The sequence below is a fragment of the Anopheles marshallii genome, chromosome 2 (genome assembly GCF_943734725.1).
Source record: "Anopheles marshallii chromosome 2, idAnoMarsDA_429_01, whole genome shotgun sequence".
Taxonomy (NCBI): Eukaryota; Metazoa; Arthropoda; class Insecta; order Diptera; family Culicidae; genus Anopheles; species Anopheles marshallii.
Window position 1 is genome coordinate 10,632,031 of NC_071326.1, and position 17,553 is coordinate 10,649,583.

General features: G+C 46.7%; 1 protein-coding gene across 1 annotated transcript in view; it reads left to right on the forward strand.

Moving 5' to 3' along the window:
- The first annotated feature begins 4,409 nt into the window (after positions 1-4,409).
- The window catches only part of LOC128709467 (microtubule-associated protein futsch), a 37,727-nt gene continuing 24,583 nt past the window's right edge, over positions 4,410-17,553 (forward strand). Inside the window, exon 1 of the mRNA XM_053804466.1 lies at positions 4,410-4,626. Coding sequence (XP_053660441.1) covers positions 4,410-4,626 — 217 coding nt within the window. The remainder of the gene's footprint in view (positions 4,627-17,553) is intronic.

Sequence of the window (17,553 nt, forward strand, 5' to 3'; positions counted from 1 at the left end):
GGATTGCCGGGAAAAGCGATCGAAGCGCCGAGTCGCCGGATTTGTCTATGATCATTCCCCCAGCTGGGCTATTTTCATTGCCCTCATCGTCTTGCCAAACGACTTTCCAAACTTTCACGCGTGTTGGTGGACGGTGAGTGTGCGCCGGATGACCAAACCGTGCAACTGCACCACAGCGCGGTAAAAGGTGCGTTTTGGGGTAGTGCTTTAGGCGGACAGCTAGCACCGCGTGCCAAACCTTATCCGGAAAATGTCGGTATGCAGCGTGGATTGGTTCGTTAGGGGGGTTTTACTGCCCGAATTTGAAACGATTTGAAAATCATTGCCCAAAGCTCAGTCAGGGGTTGGAGCGTCTTATCGGAAAACTAGGTCCTCAAATCGGACTCACCGACCGGAACGGCCCGGTTTTGACACGTGTTAAGTGTGGCGGAAAATAAAACACCCAAAACATTCTCGGCTCGTGTCATTTGATTTTTTTGTTTCTCCCCCGGATGAATTTATAATTCTCTTTCGCTGTTATCTTAACGTCCGGAAGCTGGAGCGGATCGGGGAATAAAGCGATGCGATTGAAATTATACCACGCTATCTTAAAGCGGAGAAGCGATAGCTTAACAATGTGATAAAATATGCACGAGTGTGAATACACATTCCACACGGCATGTTTTCATCTGCACAAACTTGACCGATATGATTTTTACCCGCCCATTACCAGTTGAAAACCATCGTTTTCGATAGACTAGAAAAGTGGGTGAACATTTGGCGATGAAAGTTGTGAACCCCCGGCGATGGGTTGGGGGGGTAATTCGGAATTCGGCTTCCGTGCTTCGACATAGCTTTTTAACAAATTGACTTCCGATCGAAACTGTTCCATGCCTTTTCGGTGGTTTTCCCACAAGCGGGGTGAGTGCTCTGATACCATTCAACCCAAACCCGGCAAACCCAGGCGGAATGGTGTGCGGTTGTGGTGTTTGATTCGATTTAACGAACTCATTATCAGTGCTTATCGGGAGCCGACAATGAGCAGATTTTGTGGCGCATTGGTTCGTTCACTTAGCACCATTCATTGGCAGGTTTTTTTTTCTGTTGTTTCGAATTCTTTCACTGTGCGCTTTCAAAATCGGTGCCGGTTGCACCATTATCGAGAGATAAATGAGCTTGAACCAGATGTGGCATCTGTCGGCATTGTTTTTTTTTTTGGTTTGTTTTCTGTTGAGGTTCGCTAAATATCCACCGGCACATTGCGGGGGACTCGAGACACCATTAATGCTCTTCCCACGGTAACGGAGAATTGGATATTGGATTTGCGATTAGGAGACGATTCCGTTGATTATTCGTTTCCAATCGATGAAGTCTTGCAGCTATGAAGCTCAGAATTAACAGCATTTTGTCCGAGTACACTGAAATCGAATTGTGTTTGTAGAACATTTGTAGAATGTTATGATTAAGATATAAAGAAAATTGATGTTCCGGTAACACCAAACATGCCCAGAATTGCCCTAAATAAGACCCTTTACATTATGACTCAATCAATATTCAAAAAGTGCTAACACTCGCACAATACCGGTCATAAAACGATCCTTACTACTTACGGGGCCCTCTTGAAGATGAAGATTGAAAGATATATCTCAATTTTTCTTCAAGTATCGAGGGGGTGATTTTTAAACCCCGGTAATAAACGATAATACAAAAAAAAACATGCAAAGTAAGCACCACAAAACGGAAGTGTGGACCTGCGGAGGGAGAGTGTGAGAGAGATCGTTCGACCGTGGCATGCACATGGGTGACGTACTGTATCGGGAAGAGGTGTTTCCAGGTTGTTTTTTGCTCCTGTTGGTTTTGCACAATAAAACTATACGCCATAATGACTAAGAGACTTGTGCAGAGAGGAACAGTTCGGAGAATCGAAAAGAAGGATGATCGGGGAAAAAAACAGATGGAAGCAATGAATGGGGTTTCCACCAGCGCTCTGGAACATGCTCTCCTAAGGCGTCGGTTATGCTCTTCAACATCGGCGGTTCGCTCGTCGTACGAAAATTTCTAATCAAACACAACATCGATTGTGTACGAGAGACATGCACCAGCATAGATGGTCGGAGCAGAAAGAGAAACCAAACTGGCCGTCGTCAACGTCGCCATCATCGGCCGTGTGTGGGTCTAGAAACCGAAGAGAAAGCATCGCCTCCCCCAAAGACCCCCACACGAATGAGCAGAGGGAGCGTCGTATACGCATCCATGGCGCTTCCAGAAAAGCACCAACACATGGCAACCGGGTAGCGCACGAAAATCGAATCGAAGCATGCGCGATCGGGCGTCCCAAACGCCGACACCGTCATCATGTCTGGGGCCCCGGCCCGTCTGTCTTGCCGATCTGACGGTCTCTCTTTTTTCGTCTGTCTTTTTGCAGCCGGGCGTGTGGTACGAGTTTTCCGCTACCGGACCGAGTTTTCTTCCGCTCGCATGACACACGAAAACTGCGGAGCGCACGAGCCGGAGAATCGGAAACACACACCGAACCACCGAAAGCGGTATACCAGCAGCCTGTCGTCAGTCGTGTCTGTCATACTGAATTCGTTTTCGCAGCAACGCGCAGGTGACTTGGCTAACGCTCAGTAAATGCCGGTCAAATAAAAGTGATCTCTCCACAGGGCAAACGGTAAAGATTTACAAAGAAACAAGTAACGGCAAACGTAAAGATTTCAACCGAGTTTACGGCACTAGAAGAGCTAAGCTACGCAACGGAAGTGAAAGACCATACCAGTGTGTCACTGCGGAAGGAAACCAAAAACAAAAAAAAACAACAACACGAACTTGCAATCAGTTGTGATAGAGTGGGCTGCGAAGTAAGACCATCCTCCCGAGTGCGTACCCGTTTGACCCTACCAGAACCAGAAGAGAGAAAAAGTCAGAAAGATACATACCTTGACAAACATCCATCGCAAAATCCTTACGCGACACGAAAAGTCCGGAAAATTGACCCCAAAAAGAAAAGATCCCTCACACCAGATATTTACAGTTCCGCAAGACGGGGAAAACTGTTCCAGTGTTTGTGCATGTGCGTGAGTGTGTCGATTTTCCGTCGTCGGAGGATACAAGAAAAAGGCTCGTCCGAGAGTGAGAGAGTGCACGAGAATTGAAAAGAAGACTTTTCCTGTACATTTCGTAGTTATACATACTCAGCAAACGCAAAGAAAGCAACTGTTACGTTACCATATTCGTTCTACAGCCACAGTCAGAGACAGGTCACACATTAGCCGTAAAGCGCAAAACCCCCGAAAGCAGGCATCCGAAGCTATCTTCATTGAACCGATTGATTGTGTTTTCCCGTGGAAAATAGTCATTTGCCGCAAAACGAAACAAAAAACAAAAACGCGACCGTTGGACGTTCCAGGCTTTTGCACTCGGCAGTGACAAAGGGGGTTTTGTAACAGAGTTTCGAAGAACGAACGTAGTATAAGGATTATTTCAATAAAGCAGCTACATAACTAGGATTAGAGCTAAGCTAGCGTTAGAGTGCAGGGTGACAATTAAGGTGAATTCGTCGTGTGCTGGCAAAAAACTACTCCCGAAACAAGCAGATTTGCTCGAAGAAGTAGCAGTGTGGCGAATAAATTGACACATCTTCCTGGCCTTTGGCAGGATCGATCAAGTAGGCGGGTTGGTGTGAGTGTCATCGTTCGTGCTTTCGCTTTGCGTGCGTTTGTGTGGTTGTGATAAGCCGAGGAAACTTTCGAGCGTTCGAGACGGGAAAAACCGTACGCTCTTCGACTTTTCCAACCGCGAGCGAGAGCGAACCCGCGAAACGTCACAAAACCGTGAATGTGAGCAAGGGTGAGAGTGAGAGAGAGAGAGAGAGCGAGTGTGTGAGTATCGAAAGTTGTTGGACTCACCCCGAAAGGATTTCCCTTTCGACAACGACAGGGGTGGAAAACGACACGAAGTGGTTCGGTTTTGTACGATTCTGGAGCAAGGCTAGTGGACTCGACTCGGTGTCACTGTGTTAGTCGTGAGCGATAAAGTGCATAGACAGGACACGCCAGTTTACGGGTGTGTTCCTCCTAACATAGAGAACATCCGACCATCACCACCACCACCACTGATCCACACTGCTGTGGAAAGTATATCTCAAGCAAAGTGTCTGTCCCACTGCTGGAAGCTCAAACTCAGCTCTCCGTTGAGTAAAGTAAAAAACACTTTGCTGGAAGTTTGCACTGCGTGTTCGCTGCCGCTCGCCAACCAAGTGATTGACCCGATATCCTGAAAGTGACCTATTGCGAGAAGCTGCGCAAAAACAGCTCTTACCGTACCCGTCGTCTGACCGACTGCCTGCACGCTCTGTTACCGTTGCTGGACATCAACTTGTTCGAGTGAACTTTAAGTGAAAGGAAGAGCACCGGAAAGAAAGAGCCAACATGGAGCAGGAGCAGGGTCAGGTGGCACCCATCGAGGTGAACGGGGGGGATGAGCAACAGGGAGGTAGCATCGACATCGGGGCAGGGTCCGATGGACCGCCGAGCATTATCGGTGTCGGTCCGCCGAGCCCGCTTACCGGGTGCTATCTGTTGATTGTCATCGGTGAGCCACATTCGCAGGACCATAAGGATATCATTCTCCAACGGCTAATCAAAGGTAGGTGGCTTTTTCGATTTCCATTTCCCCATTGTTCCAACAGAGCCTGAATGGTGTGAGAGCAACTTCGATATCGAGTCGCTTTGTTTACGACGGCCGCTTACGTCATGCGACTTGGAAGTTCGAAGCGAAGAAAGCGACCGGATAAGGGAATGCGCACGCTGTCTTATTAGCGATTGCGGGTCGTAAACCAAACCAGGGGGAAAGAAACGATAATCCACCATCGTCCATTGACGATTGGCCGGTGGAAACAAAAAAAAATCAGGAGAACCGTTCTACGATCGTTAGCAATTAATTACATCATCGCCTAACGCCGTTACCATGTTTTCGTATCGTTTGTCCTCCCAACAAGGGCACATAAACGGCCAGTTCCGACTCCATTACGAGCATATTCGTTAGGCCTAGACGGGACCTTCTATTACGCCGATTGCTTTGTCGCGGAATGGACGATCCCGGTACGTGCGGCCCTCGCTTGGAGCTTCCCCCATTTTTTGTTGCCGTCGACCGTAGCCAGGATGTCGTGACGATAAAAGCGTAGACAAATATTAGCTGATGCCGGGTGTCTCGAAACGACCGGTATTTCGGTTCAAGGAAAACCCGGCTCCATGGTTCCTGGTTGGATAAAATGAAAGTATAATGAAATCATTCGTCTGGGCCAAGCCCCTAAAAAGGGATGGTTTGGAATATCCTGTAATGGAGTTGAGCTAAACAAAAAAAAAAGAAGATAAATATTGGCAGTACTTTGGACAGGATAAGCGAAAAGGATTTGGTCGAAAAACGACTCCCCGTCCCACTTAGCCTTATGAATAGCCTTAGCCGTACGGCAAGAAAACTTTTGAAAGGGTTCAAAGTACAAAATTAAGATTTTTTTTTTGGCAAGGCTGCGAATAAATTAGTAATTTATACGGTTTGCTTCTAAGACTTGGCAAGCTTATGCGTTTGACCTTAAGCATTACACGCACACAATGGCGTGTTAAGCGCAAATAAAGTTACACCGTGCTGTGGGCCAACATTTGTCGACACCTTTTTCTTGGCGTTAAGTGGCGTTAGGCTTAATTTCCAACACACGTCGCCCGAAACCAATATCAATCAAATGGTAAAATTTTGTTCCAATATGATTTATGACAACGTCCCGAAAGCAACCGGGGGTAGTGGCAAAAAGCTTTTGTACTGCGCTGCCGGCGGCTTTGGCAAATTCGGCTTCTCATGTTTGCCGCACCGCCATTAAACATCTGACAAGTAAATATTATCCTTCCCCATAACACAAATGCACTCACACACACACACAGAAAGAGCTTTCGGTGGGATTAGGGTGGAGTGTGGCTAAGTGAAACTCGTCTCGTTTCGTAATATAAATAGGCCGGAACATTCCAGGATGCCCGGAGAAATTGGTGGAATGCCACTGCCAGACCTTCGTAATCATGGTGCGAAAAATATGGCTGCTGTCTGAATAAGGTGTTCCGGCACGGGATGTTCCATGAAATGGCATTTACGTCACATCTGGTTGATGGAGAAAATATAAATTTCCATTTCACTACATATCGGCCGATAAGGGTGCGCGCGCGCTAAACGGTAGCTTTAATCGTGCCCAGCTCATCCATTTCTTGTTTGCTGTTTCCCGTGCTGGAAGGGACTAGCAGAGAAGTGTTAGCATGAAAATGGACGTCATTAGGATCAATGGACGGGTTTGGGAAGCTAGTAGTGGTGAGCACTCACCCTCAGTAGTGACGGGGTTTTAAAGGAGTATCATATTTTCTAGCCGGCTTTTCTTCGGCAATGTATTACATTCCGCAGGCCTGGGGAATTGGGCTCTGAAGTGTACAAATTGTACGGTGTTGCGAGTCGTTATTTACCACTCCAGCAGGCTGCACAACTATGGGTGACCAGCTTTGTGACGCACGTTTGCCGCTGAATAGCACAACCTGCACAGGTGCAGGGAGACAAAAAAAAATGGCTGCCCGACAATTTTGCATTCGTACTTTTGCGAGGGTGAAGTACGGCCACAGTAATCAATTGTATATAGCTGTGGAGTGTTTTTTATTAACATTGCTTACTACTTCAACGTTTAGCCAGGACGAAAGCAAGAAAACATAAGCGTCCCGGGGGTTTGTAATTTCAGACCCGTTTCCTACACTGCGATGGAAGGCTTCGTTGTGGCATTTGTTACTACCTTTCGCGTGGTAAAGCCTTCCTCACAGACTCAATCGAGCCGGCATGAATGTCCTCCCAACGGCAACGAGCAAACGAGACCCGACCAAAGTGTTTCATCTTCCGCCTGAGTGGACGTGGCTTGCAAAGCGAGTGATTTCGTTTTTTTTTCTTTCTTATGCTCGTGTACTTCCTTTGTGCCGATCCTACTTTGTATTCCACTGAGGTGGTTTGTTATTTCCGATGACAAAACGAGTGTGCTCTCGAGAGCGCCAGATGAGATCTGGAGCACAAGAAGAAGTCATCTTGAACGGCACAGCCTGCCGGTCTTGTTTTCCCTCCCCACTCGCCCTATGTCCGTGAGTCTGTCTCGAGGTCGTACACCAAGACGTGTGAACCATCTTATCTAAGGAAGAAACATATAAAAACCACCACCCCCCGTTGTTCGATAGGCCACTCTCGTCCCAGTGAGGAAAAGCACATGAACCATTTTTCCTCCATGCTCCCGGGGCAAAGGGTGTCGCTCGGTGGAAAACTACAGCCGAATCGATAAGCGCCCATATCCTGGCAGTTCTATTTTTGACCAAACATTTTCGAGCTGCCACAGCACATCGGTCGATTATACGCATTGCTGTTTTCGTGTCACACACTCGAAGCTAATAACAATATTCGTTTGCCAGTTGCCACGACGAGTTCGTTTGCCCAGCTGCCCAGGTGCAGTCGCTATGTGCGGATGCGTTTTGCGTGTGACATGCAAGGCAGCTTGGGGCAGTAGCACAAAAATGAACGGGAAAACCTCAAACACGCTTCAAACATGAACGTTGCCTCCGAACTAGGCCAATCGAATAGTGTTTGTGGGAGAGAGAGAGAGAGGGAGAGAAAGAAAGAGAGGCGATAATTTATGAATTGCACTGTTTGGGTCGGAAATGCTTATCGTGGCCCTTTGAATACTGGCAATACCCTTTTTAAGCCCTCAGGCTTTCGCTTCACAAACTTTGAAGCTTGTTCGGCAAGTTCCGAAATTCGAAAATGTTGTTATGAACGGTGGTATATACAAGCGCCAACGTAAAAGGGAATGGCACAGAAGCACAGAACACTGGGTAACTATTCTTTTTTCCATCCTATTGTTCGGCAAATCCTGCAGATCCTTTCTGGTGTTTGATTTACATCGCTAGCAATCGTAAAACTGTTTTTAACTCCGTTCTTTCCATTCACTTCCCGTTCCCGTGCCCCGTTGCCAATGGGTTGGTTGTGTTAGTCGCAAGGCTAGTGGCCCGAATGCTTGGAAAGAGGAATGTTTGTCAAACATGAAAACAGGCATTAGTGGTGCTTATGGTTCCATTCGTGTGCGCTCGCAGGAAGGCAAATTCACTCTACATCCTTCGTACAATTTTGTTCATCGTGAAAAACGAACCGTGAAATATGTTTTTTTTTTCTTTCCCCCACACGCTTTCGTCGAAATTGCGTCATCATTTCGGTAATGAGATTGTATCTCACGTGTGGAGTGTGGCTTGCCAGCGCAGAGTTGAGGAAGAGCTGATGTATTCCGGGGAGACATTGCCCACGATAAGCCATCGTTTGATGTCGTTTGAAGGATGAAAACTGCTCTTGATTCAAACATCCTTACAGCCATGTACTGCTCCACCGCTCTCCACAAAAGCCACTGTGTGGCCATCACTCTGTCGGACCTGTAAAATAAGTGCCTATGCTGCTCATTAAGTGCAATCACTTGCCAGCCAGACTAAGTGGAACCGAAATCTGTTCGGCTTCACTCAACGAACGAAAAAAAAAACGTCCGCCTTTCGGCCTGCTGGTTGATAGAAATGGGAGGCACTCTAACAGCCAAAAAAAAATGGCTAGCTGTAGCAAAATTTTTATGACCACACTTCGCTCTTAAGCTGTTTTTCTTGTCCATTCACAATGCCTCTCGAACATCCCGGCACGAGCTCCTCAAAGTTCCCACGATCTAGTGTCGGGATGGTCGAGTGTCGAGCCGGTGTAGGTTTCGGGGTCGATCCTGAAGCTCCGGTCTGGCTACGGTCCAAAAGATCCGAAACCGCTCGCACCGGCCCGGTAACTTTAGGCGAAAGATTCTAGAAGCAAACCACCCGGCTAGGCAGCCTCGATCCATGTTGGCAAGCAAAACCCCCTTCGCCCAATCGCTATCCGCCGGGTCAAATCGAATGCGGGCAGAAGTTTGTGCGCAAACGCATCACAATGCTGTTTTCCCGCACTCTTTTTTTTTTTTTAAACGGGCCACCGCACGGTTGTCGGACTGGCGGAGGCGGTTGAGTTTCTTCAGATTTACCTGTTTACTTCTTGGAGCATTTCTTTTTTTCCCCCTGGCCGGTGTCCCGGTGACTTTCAAGCTTTACGATAAGGGAAGTTTCGGTAAATGTCGGGTTTTTGGGGAGAATTAAAGTAAACTACACTGCCCCGGCAAAACTAAGACCCTTCCTTTTGCACATGTATGCTGAGGAAGTTCAAAGATTTTAATACTCCAATAACGAACAGGAAGATTGCTTCTTTTCACATCTTATTGCCAACCAACCAACCAACAGAAAAAAATCCCACTCGAGCTTTCCTTTGAAAAGAATGTTGTGAGTATAATCATAAAATGATCAAACGATGAATTAGACATGCAATCAGTCGGAAGCCGGCCGAAGCCTTCAGCCAGCTGGCACCACCCGGAACGGGCAAATCGCGATAAATGCTTTAGACCTCATTTTTCTGTGGCCCACCACAGACCCTGTGGAGACTGCCCCCTCTCGGTGGGGTAGTTCGTTAAGGCACACACACACGCACACAACCACATACGTGGAACTGGGAAATTAGACTTCATATTTCGAGAAGAGCAAGCGCTCCACCTCCATTATGGCTTGTTTTTGTGTGCCAGGTAACGAAAATTCCAGCACGGCACGGACGTGTAAGTACAGCCGGGATACGGTACGGAGTAGTCCTGCTTACCAACTGCAGGATACAGTGCAGGAGCTCTGTACCGATGAAAAAGGAAAAAAAAACCGTTCCTAGTGTTCATTTAAAATTCATGACAGCCTCACGGGGCGATGTAAGCCAGTAGAGTAGCGCGTGTGGTGCCTTTTTTGTGGTCTTCCCCAAAAAAAGGAGACCTACGTGAGGTAAGTTATATTTAAAAGCACAAACACATACACACACAAAAACCCACATTTTATGTCGTGCCCTTGGTTGGGCCCTCGCGCACAATGGCTTTATAGCGTGCCGGAATAATTACAGTACCAGAGAGTCCCGAAACTTATTTCCTTTCAAACACATCCAATAGCACGGGAGTAACAGGACGATGCAGGACGATGGTGGTAAAAGTGACAAGATTCGGCAAGCTTTGTGGATGTGATTTTTTGGTGTGGGGATCCTTTATTTGTTTCCTCTGTATATCCAGGTTCATCAATTATGCTGACATGAATGTGATCACAGATCGAAACAAGGGTGTGTGTGTGGTGGGCACGGTACGTTTGATGAGGATACGGATCGATTTCGGGACGACAGTAAAAAAAAATGGCCACATAATTTGATTTGTGCAAAAGTTTTCCGACCCACCGGGTTCCGAACTTGGGCTTTGATGCGAGTGACCTGGGCAATGAAATTTTCATAACTAACGAGCATCGCGCGATTCCGGTTCTGCTTTTTGTGGCGTATTTTAAGTAGCTTGCGGTAGCGTTTTCGCTGCACTTTCGATAATTGAAGGGGAATGAGGTCATAATTTATAAGCAATAGCTTAGCATTATTTAGCACACAATGGCGTGAGTAAATTAAGCTGCATCGAGACTGCAACGAATCGATCGCGTTGACATGCACGGGCTGTTCTTTGGAGATTTATAATTTTTTTTTGTCTTTGTACAACTTCAGTTTCCCCGAACTGTTTGCGGGAAACACTCCCCAACTGTGCCTGGGTGCGGTTATTTTGACTTGCATAAAATCCTCATTTCCACCATCGTAATGTAGAAAGGAACCTTTTTGGGGAGCTCGCGTTTACGGAACCGGTAACGTTTTTGCAGATTCACCACATCGGAAGGTCAGGATCATCCCCGGGAATTGCTTAGTAGACTGTATCTGTTGGGCCGCTAGTGTGGACATAAATAATAAACATCTTTCCGAAGCTTTCAAAGCACCCACCGCACGAGGACGAAAACCCAAAAATAAAACTCACCCCCACACCGACACATGCAAACGCAAAACCCCAAAAAGGGTACACCAAAACAAAAAAGGCCATCTAGACATTGGATATCGATTTCCTTTTGGATTTCGACATTGTTTTGGGGGAAGTTCTTAGCAAAGTGGAGCTCGAAGCCGTCGATCCTTTGCCGGGTGCTTTCCTTGTGTCCCGAAATGGATGCTTAGACAACGGTGCAGCCGTGTCGTGTTTCGGGTGGGGTTAGGCTTGTCAAGTTGTCTGCGTCATGGACGGTTGTCAGGTACTTCCTCCTCCCCCTCCGTGTGACATGTTATCTAAATGCGCCCAAGGTAACTTGTAGCTGAGGTTGTAAGCTCGTATTTTCTTTAACCTTCTTACGCCATTCGCCAACGGTTGGCCGAATCGCCGTAACGAACGGTGGGCGGGGGAGGTAATTGTTTTCCAATATGATGCGCTAGAACTCTTGCCGGAGGTCATAATTGATGAGCTTGGAAATGTTACACCAATATGGTTTAATGCTTTTTTATTTTGTCTCAATAAGTTAACGAACGAAACGTCAGCTTTGCGGCCATATTGTTCCGATTGTCGCGATAGGGTGTCAGCTGTAGAATAAATTTCTTATGCGGAAAATGTTGCGGTAAGCTTAAGTTCGCATCTTCATTGCCGGTCGTTGCCTTGTGCACCGACCGTTTGCTAGCGGGTTAAATTATGTCATCAGCATTTGTTTACGGAGCCACGGGATGTTCGTGGCAGCCACGGCTCTATCTCGATACTCGTGGCCGATGATGATTTTCATCATACTTTTTGCCACACCATGGCGCCTGCCAGAAGACTTTATATTTTATCATTTCCATCGTTGTTCCGTACGCCGACAGCGAGGCATCGAACGCGGCATGACAGACTGCTCCGGCAGCGTCATGTTTCAGTGGCACATACCCAGTTATTGACGATGGTACACGGCCACCACGGCCTGCGTGCCGTTCTCATCCACGGCACTGATTTTGTGGTGAAATTCTAATTAGAATCACACAATCCACCATCACCACACCAAACCCGCAAAGCTGGGTAGCACGACGAGGTTAGAGGTTGTGTGTGTCTGTGTGTATTTTTTACGTTGCAAACAGGCTCTAATCTCAAACGACGAATCTGGAACCCGCATAAAACCACCGACCGTAATGGGTGCGAACCCGAGCTTTCAACTGATTGAAATAACTAGGCTTAAAATTCACCAAATGATGACATTCGATGGCCACCAAAGCGAGGGGCGCGTGGGTAGAGAAATAAATTACCACTTAGGGGAGTAAGGTAAAGATTAAAATAAAATATAGACACACTTTAAAGTGAGCATAAACGATGATGGAAGACCTGCGCATATTACGCAACTAACCCGAAGGGTCGCAATAAACAAACGCTCCGTATCGCTTCCCCGCTTCGTCCGTGACATTGATTGGGGCGAAGCGTTGTGAAGTCAAATCAAAACAAATACACAACCCGGGCGAAAACAGTGTGACCGTACCGAAGGACGGTTACCGTTACCAAGGCGTCAGGACGATTTGCGTCACGGCGCGGCGGTGCCAAGTCTGGCAGGTTTAGCATTCGACGACCCTGTTTTGCTTTCGCTCAAGATGCCGCCTGTTCGGAACAATGTTGTCACACCTGTCAGTGTGGGTTCGGGGGTTCGGGGAAGTTGCATAAAAGTTCATAAATTTCGACTGAAATATTGATAAAACTACATTATCATTCTGTTTGGCATTTTGTGCGATGTATGGAAGAAAGTGGGCTTCATGTGTGTTCGCGTGTATTTTCTCCCGCACCACAAACAACCAACCGGTGATCGATTTATTTAAGGGTGACTTGCAGGAAGTGTGGAGTTTTTTTTTGGTGTTTTCGGGTAGCCTGTCTACAGTAAAGAATTTATTTACAAGCAAACATGAATCATTGGTGAAAAAGTGTTTCTGGTTGTTTAAAAGCCAAAAAAAAAGGTTTTCCGTCATACGCGTAACATGTCGTTTTTTTTCAATCTATCACCCTCTACTACGCCCTAAAACGCGCTGGAACCCGTTGCAGAAAAGCTAGTTTTCCATTCCGAGTTCAACAAACTCTCCACCACCAAACCGTACCAATGTGGAATCGGCAAGCTTTCCGCTCGGTGTTCCAATATTGCAATGCCCTCTTGACTTCAGAAAGGTCGAAGCCGACCCTGCGGAGATTATGTGTCGGCGGCTTGACATTCGTCATTCGAATCCGGACGCCATGGGCCATCGGCGGCGCGGTTTTGTGGTGGAAATGGTGATGATGAATTTGTGTGTCCCATCATAGTTCGTCAAACGATCGACATTGGAGAAGCTTTGATGGATTTGGTGGGAGCCGAGCCTTCTGAGTCGTACCGTTACGCAGTCGCTTTACGTAATTGCGTCTGGTCGATTCGTTTCGATCCTTCGGCGATAGGATATCGATTGTGTGTGCGGCGAGATTCGAAGCTGCGGAAAAGATTGCGTGGAAGCTGGCGGATAAATTTCCTATTGACAGTTTTTTTTTTCTTCGAAGAAAATAAACGCACAAACACAATAGAACCATTCCGACGGTAGAATAACGCCGGTTATTTATCCTTCTCAAAAATATGTTCCTCCAAGGCGAAAGGCCATTCCAGCGATGGTCCGCTATTTTCCAATCAAACCCTACGCTTTCATATTTCGTGCTGCGTTCACAGGAATTCGATCGCACTTGTGCGCCACGGTGTCTGGAAATGAAAAATACGTTCCGTAAACATGCCAACCCACGACAGTCGATTTGTGGTTGAGTTGAAAGGCAAAAAAAATCGTAATCCCGAGGTAAATGAAATAAGCCTTCCTCTGTGGCCCTTCTTCTTGGGCGATGGGCGGGAAAGCGCGACGTCGGATGGGCGATAACGGGAACGGAAGGGGAAGGTGTTTCGCATTCGTGCCTCTTATTGCTAATCTAATTAACGGCGAAGAATAATGAGCTTTCATTGGCTCGGCTCAGCGGCTTCATCAGACGCTTTGCGTACCGGCCCCCTGTACGCACGAAGGAATCTCGAATTTCCCGGCTGCCGAACTGCACAAACCACACCACCGAGTGCGTATTGTTGGTCGCACGCGTTCTCACTTGGAGCAGGATTTAGGACCTTGCTGCCTACACCGTTATGTCAGCCTCGTGCCATGAACCTTGTTTACGCGGAATGGAAACCGCGCCCTACCGTACCCAGGACCCCACGCCCCTAAGCCGCACGTTTATGGTCGCGAGTGTCTCGGCAATCGGCTCATTCTGGCTGCTGGCACAAAACCCCTTTTTTGTGTTGCTGTCCTATGGATCAACGGGTGGGTGATTGTGCAATTGCCTGAGCGGATGAAAGGAAACGGGTTTGAGCTTGAAATTTATCCTATTTCACAGTTGACTGATTTCCTCGTTATTACGATTGCGAGCCGTCCGCAAGAAATGGACAGCGTCCGGTCGAAGACGGTTCTGCCGCTTCTTGTAGGACTTCGGGTGCGGGTGTGCCTATAATTATGATTCCGAAGAGTGTAGCCGGCGTTCGTTGAATGAAACGATGCAAGGTGCTTAACGACGCAATAAAACATCGAAGTGTCAATTAAGCTCAGCTCAAAGTGAATCCTTACACGGTGTCAAACATCTTACTGTAAAGCTTATAAACAATACCTGAAATAACGAGCTATGGATAACCTACATCTGCTTCGTTCCTATTCCGTACGGGACCGAGCCGTATGGGAGCAATCTGCATTAATTGATTTTACGGTACAAGAACAGTTATGAATAATCCATTCACCATCGACCACATCGACATCGCAGTGGTTCGAAACAATTAAATTTACATCATATACATAGGCACGTTCTTCACAAACACTGGGCATGTGTACAGCAGGACCCTTACAACCCTCCCAACTGCGTGTATTACGGAACTCCTATCGCATGCCCGGGAAAATGCTTGTGCTTCGGGAAAATACTGGAAATGAGCAGAAAGGGGTTTTGATAATTGTCAAAAAGCCGAATATCGAAAACTGAAATTCAACCCCCGTCCCCATCAACAAGGGGGTCATTAATCATCCATACATCAATGATTGCGTGACCGGAAAAATGGTCGGCGGACAGGGAACGGGCGAAGGAAACCCCTGTGTTTTTTTTTTTTTTGGGGACTAAAGTAGGGTAGTTTTATTTCACTCCCACTGAATGAGCCAGTTTTAATTATTTTCCCTTGACACACAACAGCGGGTGGCCTCCGGACCACTTAAAGGTACCCGAGGCTGGTGAGCATTTTAAAATTTATGATTTATATTTAAGTTTCGAAGGGTTTCATGGACATCTTTATGTGCCGGAAAGGTCCCTTCGCAAATAGTATGATTAAGAGCAACGGTGGAACACTTAATAAGCGTAGCATTACGTACGTTATGTAGTTAAATTAAAAAGTATTATACCCTCCATCCCTTGGTTACCAAAAGAAAGCATTCTTGGTGGTTGTGTTATGGCGAAAAACATCCTCATGCGCTGTTCGGACGATCTGTCCCTGACAGACGCTATGATTAATTTCCGGAAATGATGTCGCTATAGCGGGTCACACACAGCAACACACACACGGTGCGGATGTGAGTATTTGGGAAACGAGAGCGTCTTTCACCCGTACACGGTGGGCCTGCAGAGGGTTGGCGCACACACACACGGTGGGAGGCATCAACGATGATAAACGATTGCAGCGTCACTGCAATCGTGCCCGCTGTGTTGTGTGCAAACGGGTGCAGAACAGAACCCATTTCCAACACAAGGTAGAATGCTAATCATGATAACGTACATGGTACACGACCATCATTTTGCCCATCCGAACGGGCGAGTGACCCTTGAGTGTGCGGCCATGGAATGCAGCGTCATACGAAACACCCCGAAGTAGTACCATTATCTCTCAGATGATGATATAAGAAGCGTAATTGAGAGTGGTCAGGGTATGACGCGCAATAATGCCAACTTCAACCCAGGTTGTATTACCGAATGCGACACAACAGCGTCGGCGTTCGGATGTGTAACGCACTTTAGAAGTGCTTAGAGCATGATTGTAAAAACCTTTTGAGCCGAAGCTTGTTATAACTTGGTTTGAGAATCTATAATCAACTCTTGTCATTACTGGTTAAAACTTTACAACGAGCTTGTCGTGCACAGTGCACAAAAAACCTTGAACCGAATGGAGTGGAAATAATCAAAGTGTTTATGTTTATCACCTTACCTGGTTTCTTATCGTTGGTGAATTACTGGCAAGGAATCCCATTTTTCATTCTTTCTAGTGATTAAAGCTGCACGAGTTCATTGACAAACTACTTCAGATCGATTCTACAATCGCTTTCGACGAATGGACCTATCCAGCTCAACGGATTCTACGATTTCCTTTGCCTCGATGTGTCATTCGTATGGGACATTGCACACCCGTTGCAACTTCGTCTGAAGTGTTCTGCTTTATTTGTTCACTGTCCAATGACACTGCCATTCTTGTTTTTATCTTTTTTGTGCAGCTATGAGCCAATATGCTCGCTATAAAATACATATACCGCTGTAAAAGAACACACACGAGGCGCGACGTGCGTTTGAAGCATTGGCTCGGAATAGACACTGGCATCATTGCCTCGTGCCCGGTGTGTAAATGCTTTCATCGGCATGGTTCCACGTCATGCAAGTGATGTCATTCGTGTGACCTTCGAGTATTTCAGTTATGCTTTCACTGGCTGCGAATGTATCGAGAGAATTGTCCCTCCAAAAACCCATTGTTCCTGTTGCCAGAACAGCGCGGCAATGTGTCCCTATAGCCGGTGGATTAGCCGATGGTATGATTACGAAATCATAAAGACACGTCCGATTGGCGTGATTTGAGTTTATAAAGAGGCGATTTCTTTCGGTACACTGTTAAAACCGTTTGCTCATGGCGTTCCAATGACACATTCGCTAACGACAATCTTAACCTTGATCTTCGTACAACTTTACCCAAAAATTTGCTATTACCACCCCGAGAGTGGCGTTCTTAATCCGACAATAAAATGTACTAATTAATTAGCCCTGGGCTGTTGATGAAAATATTTTGCAAACACGTAGCATCATCAGCATCTCGGGGCGCTGGCGCTTTGAGGGTATGTGCTACGTGATAGCATGTACCCGGTTAAATCGGCCGAACAAATTTAAGCTGCGGCTGCGAGTTGTTCTACGGGCCCCGGAAACGGGAAACTCGTCTGTGCAGGCAACATAATTCTCTAGCCACTCTCATTAATTATGCTGCACGAAATGAGATTACTTTGGAAAATTGAAGTCACCGAAACGCTAAGCGACAGCGCTGAGATACGGCACATCTCAGGTGGAATGACGTTTATTCGTGATGGACAGAATAATTAATTTCATTGATTACATCACCGGTTAGAGTCGGCTGTTGGATGGATGGGACGGCTTTTAAGCCCACATTGATGTTCTATCGGTTGTGTTTTTGTATCATCTAGAAAAGCCTGTTAACAGGTTGCTTGGGTGGTCTAAGAATGCTATAATAAAGCACCGATCTAACGTTAATTTATTCGCAATAATTCAAGCGATACAAAGGTACGAATGGCGCT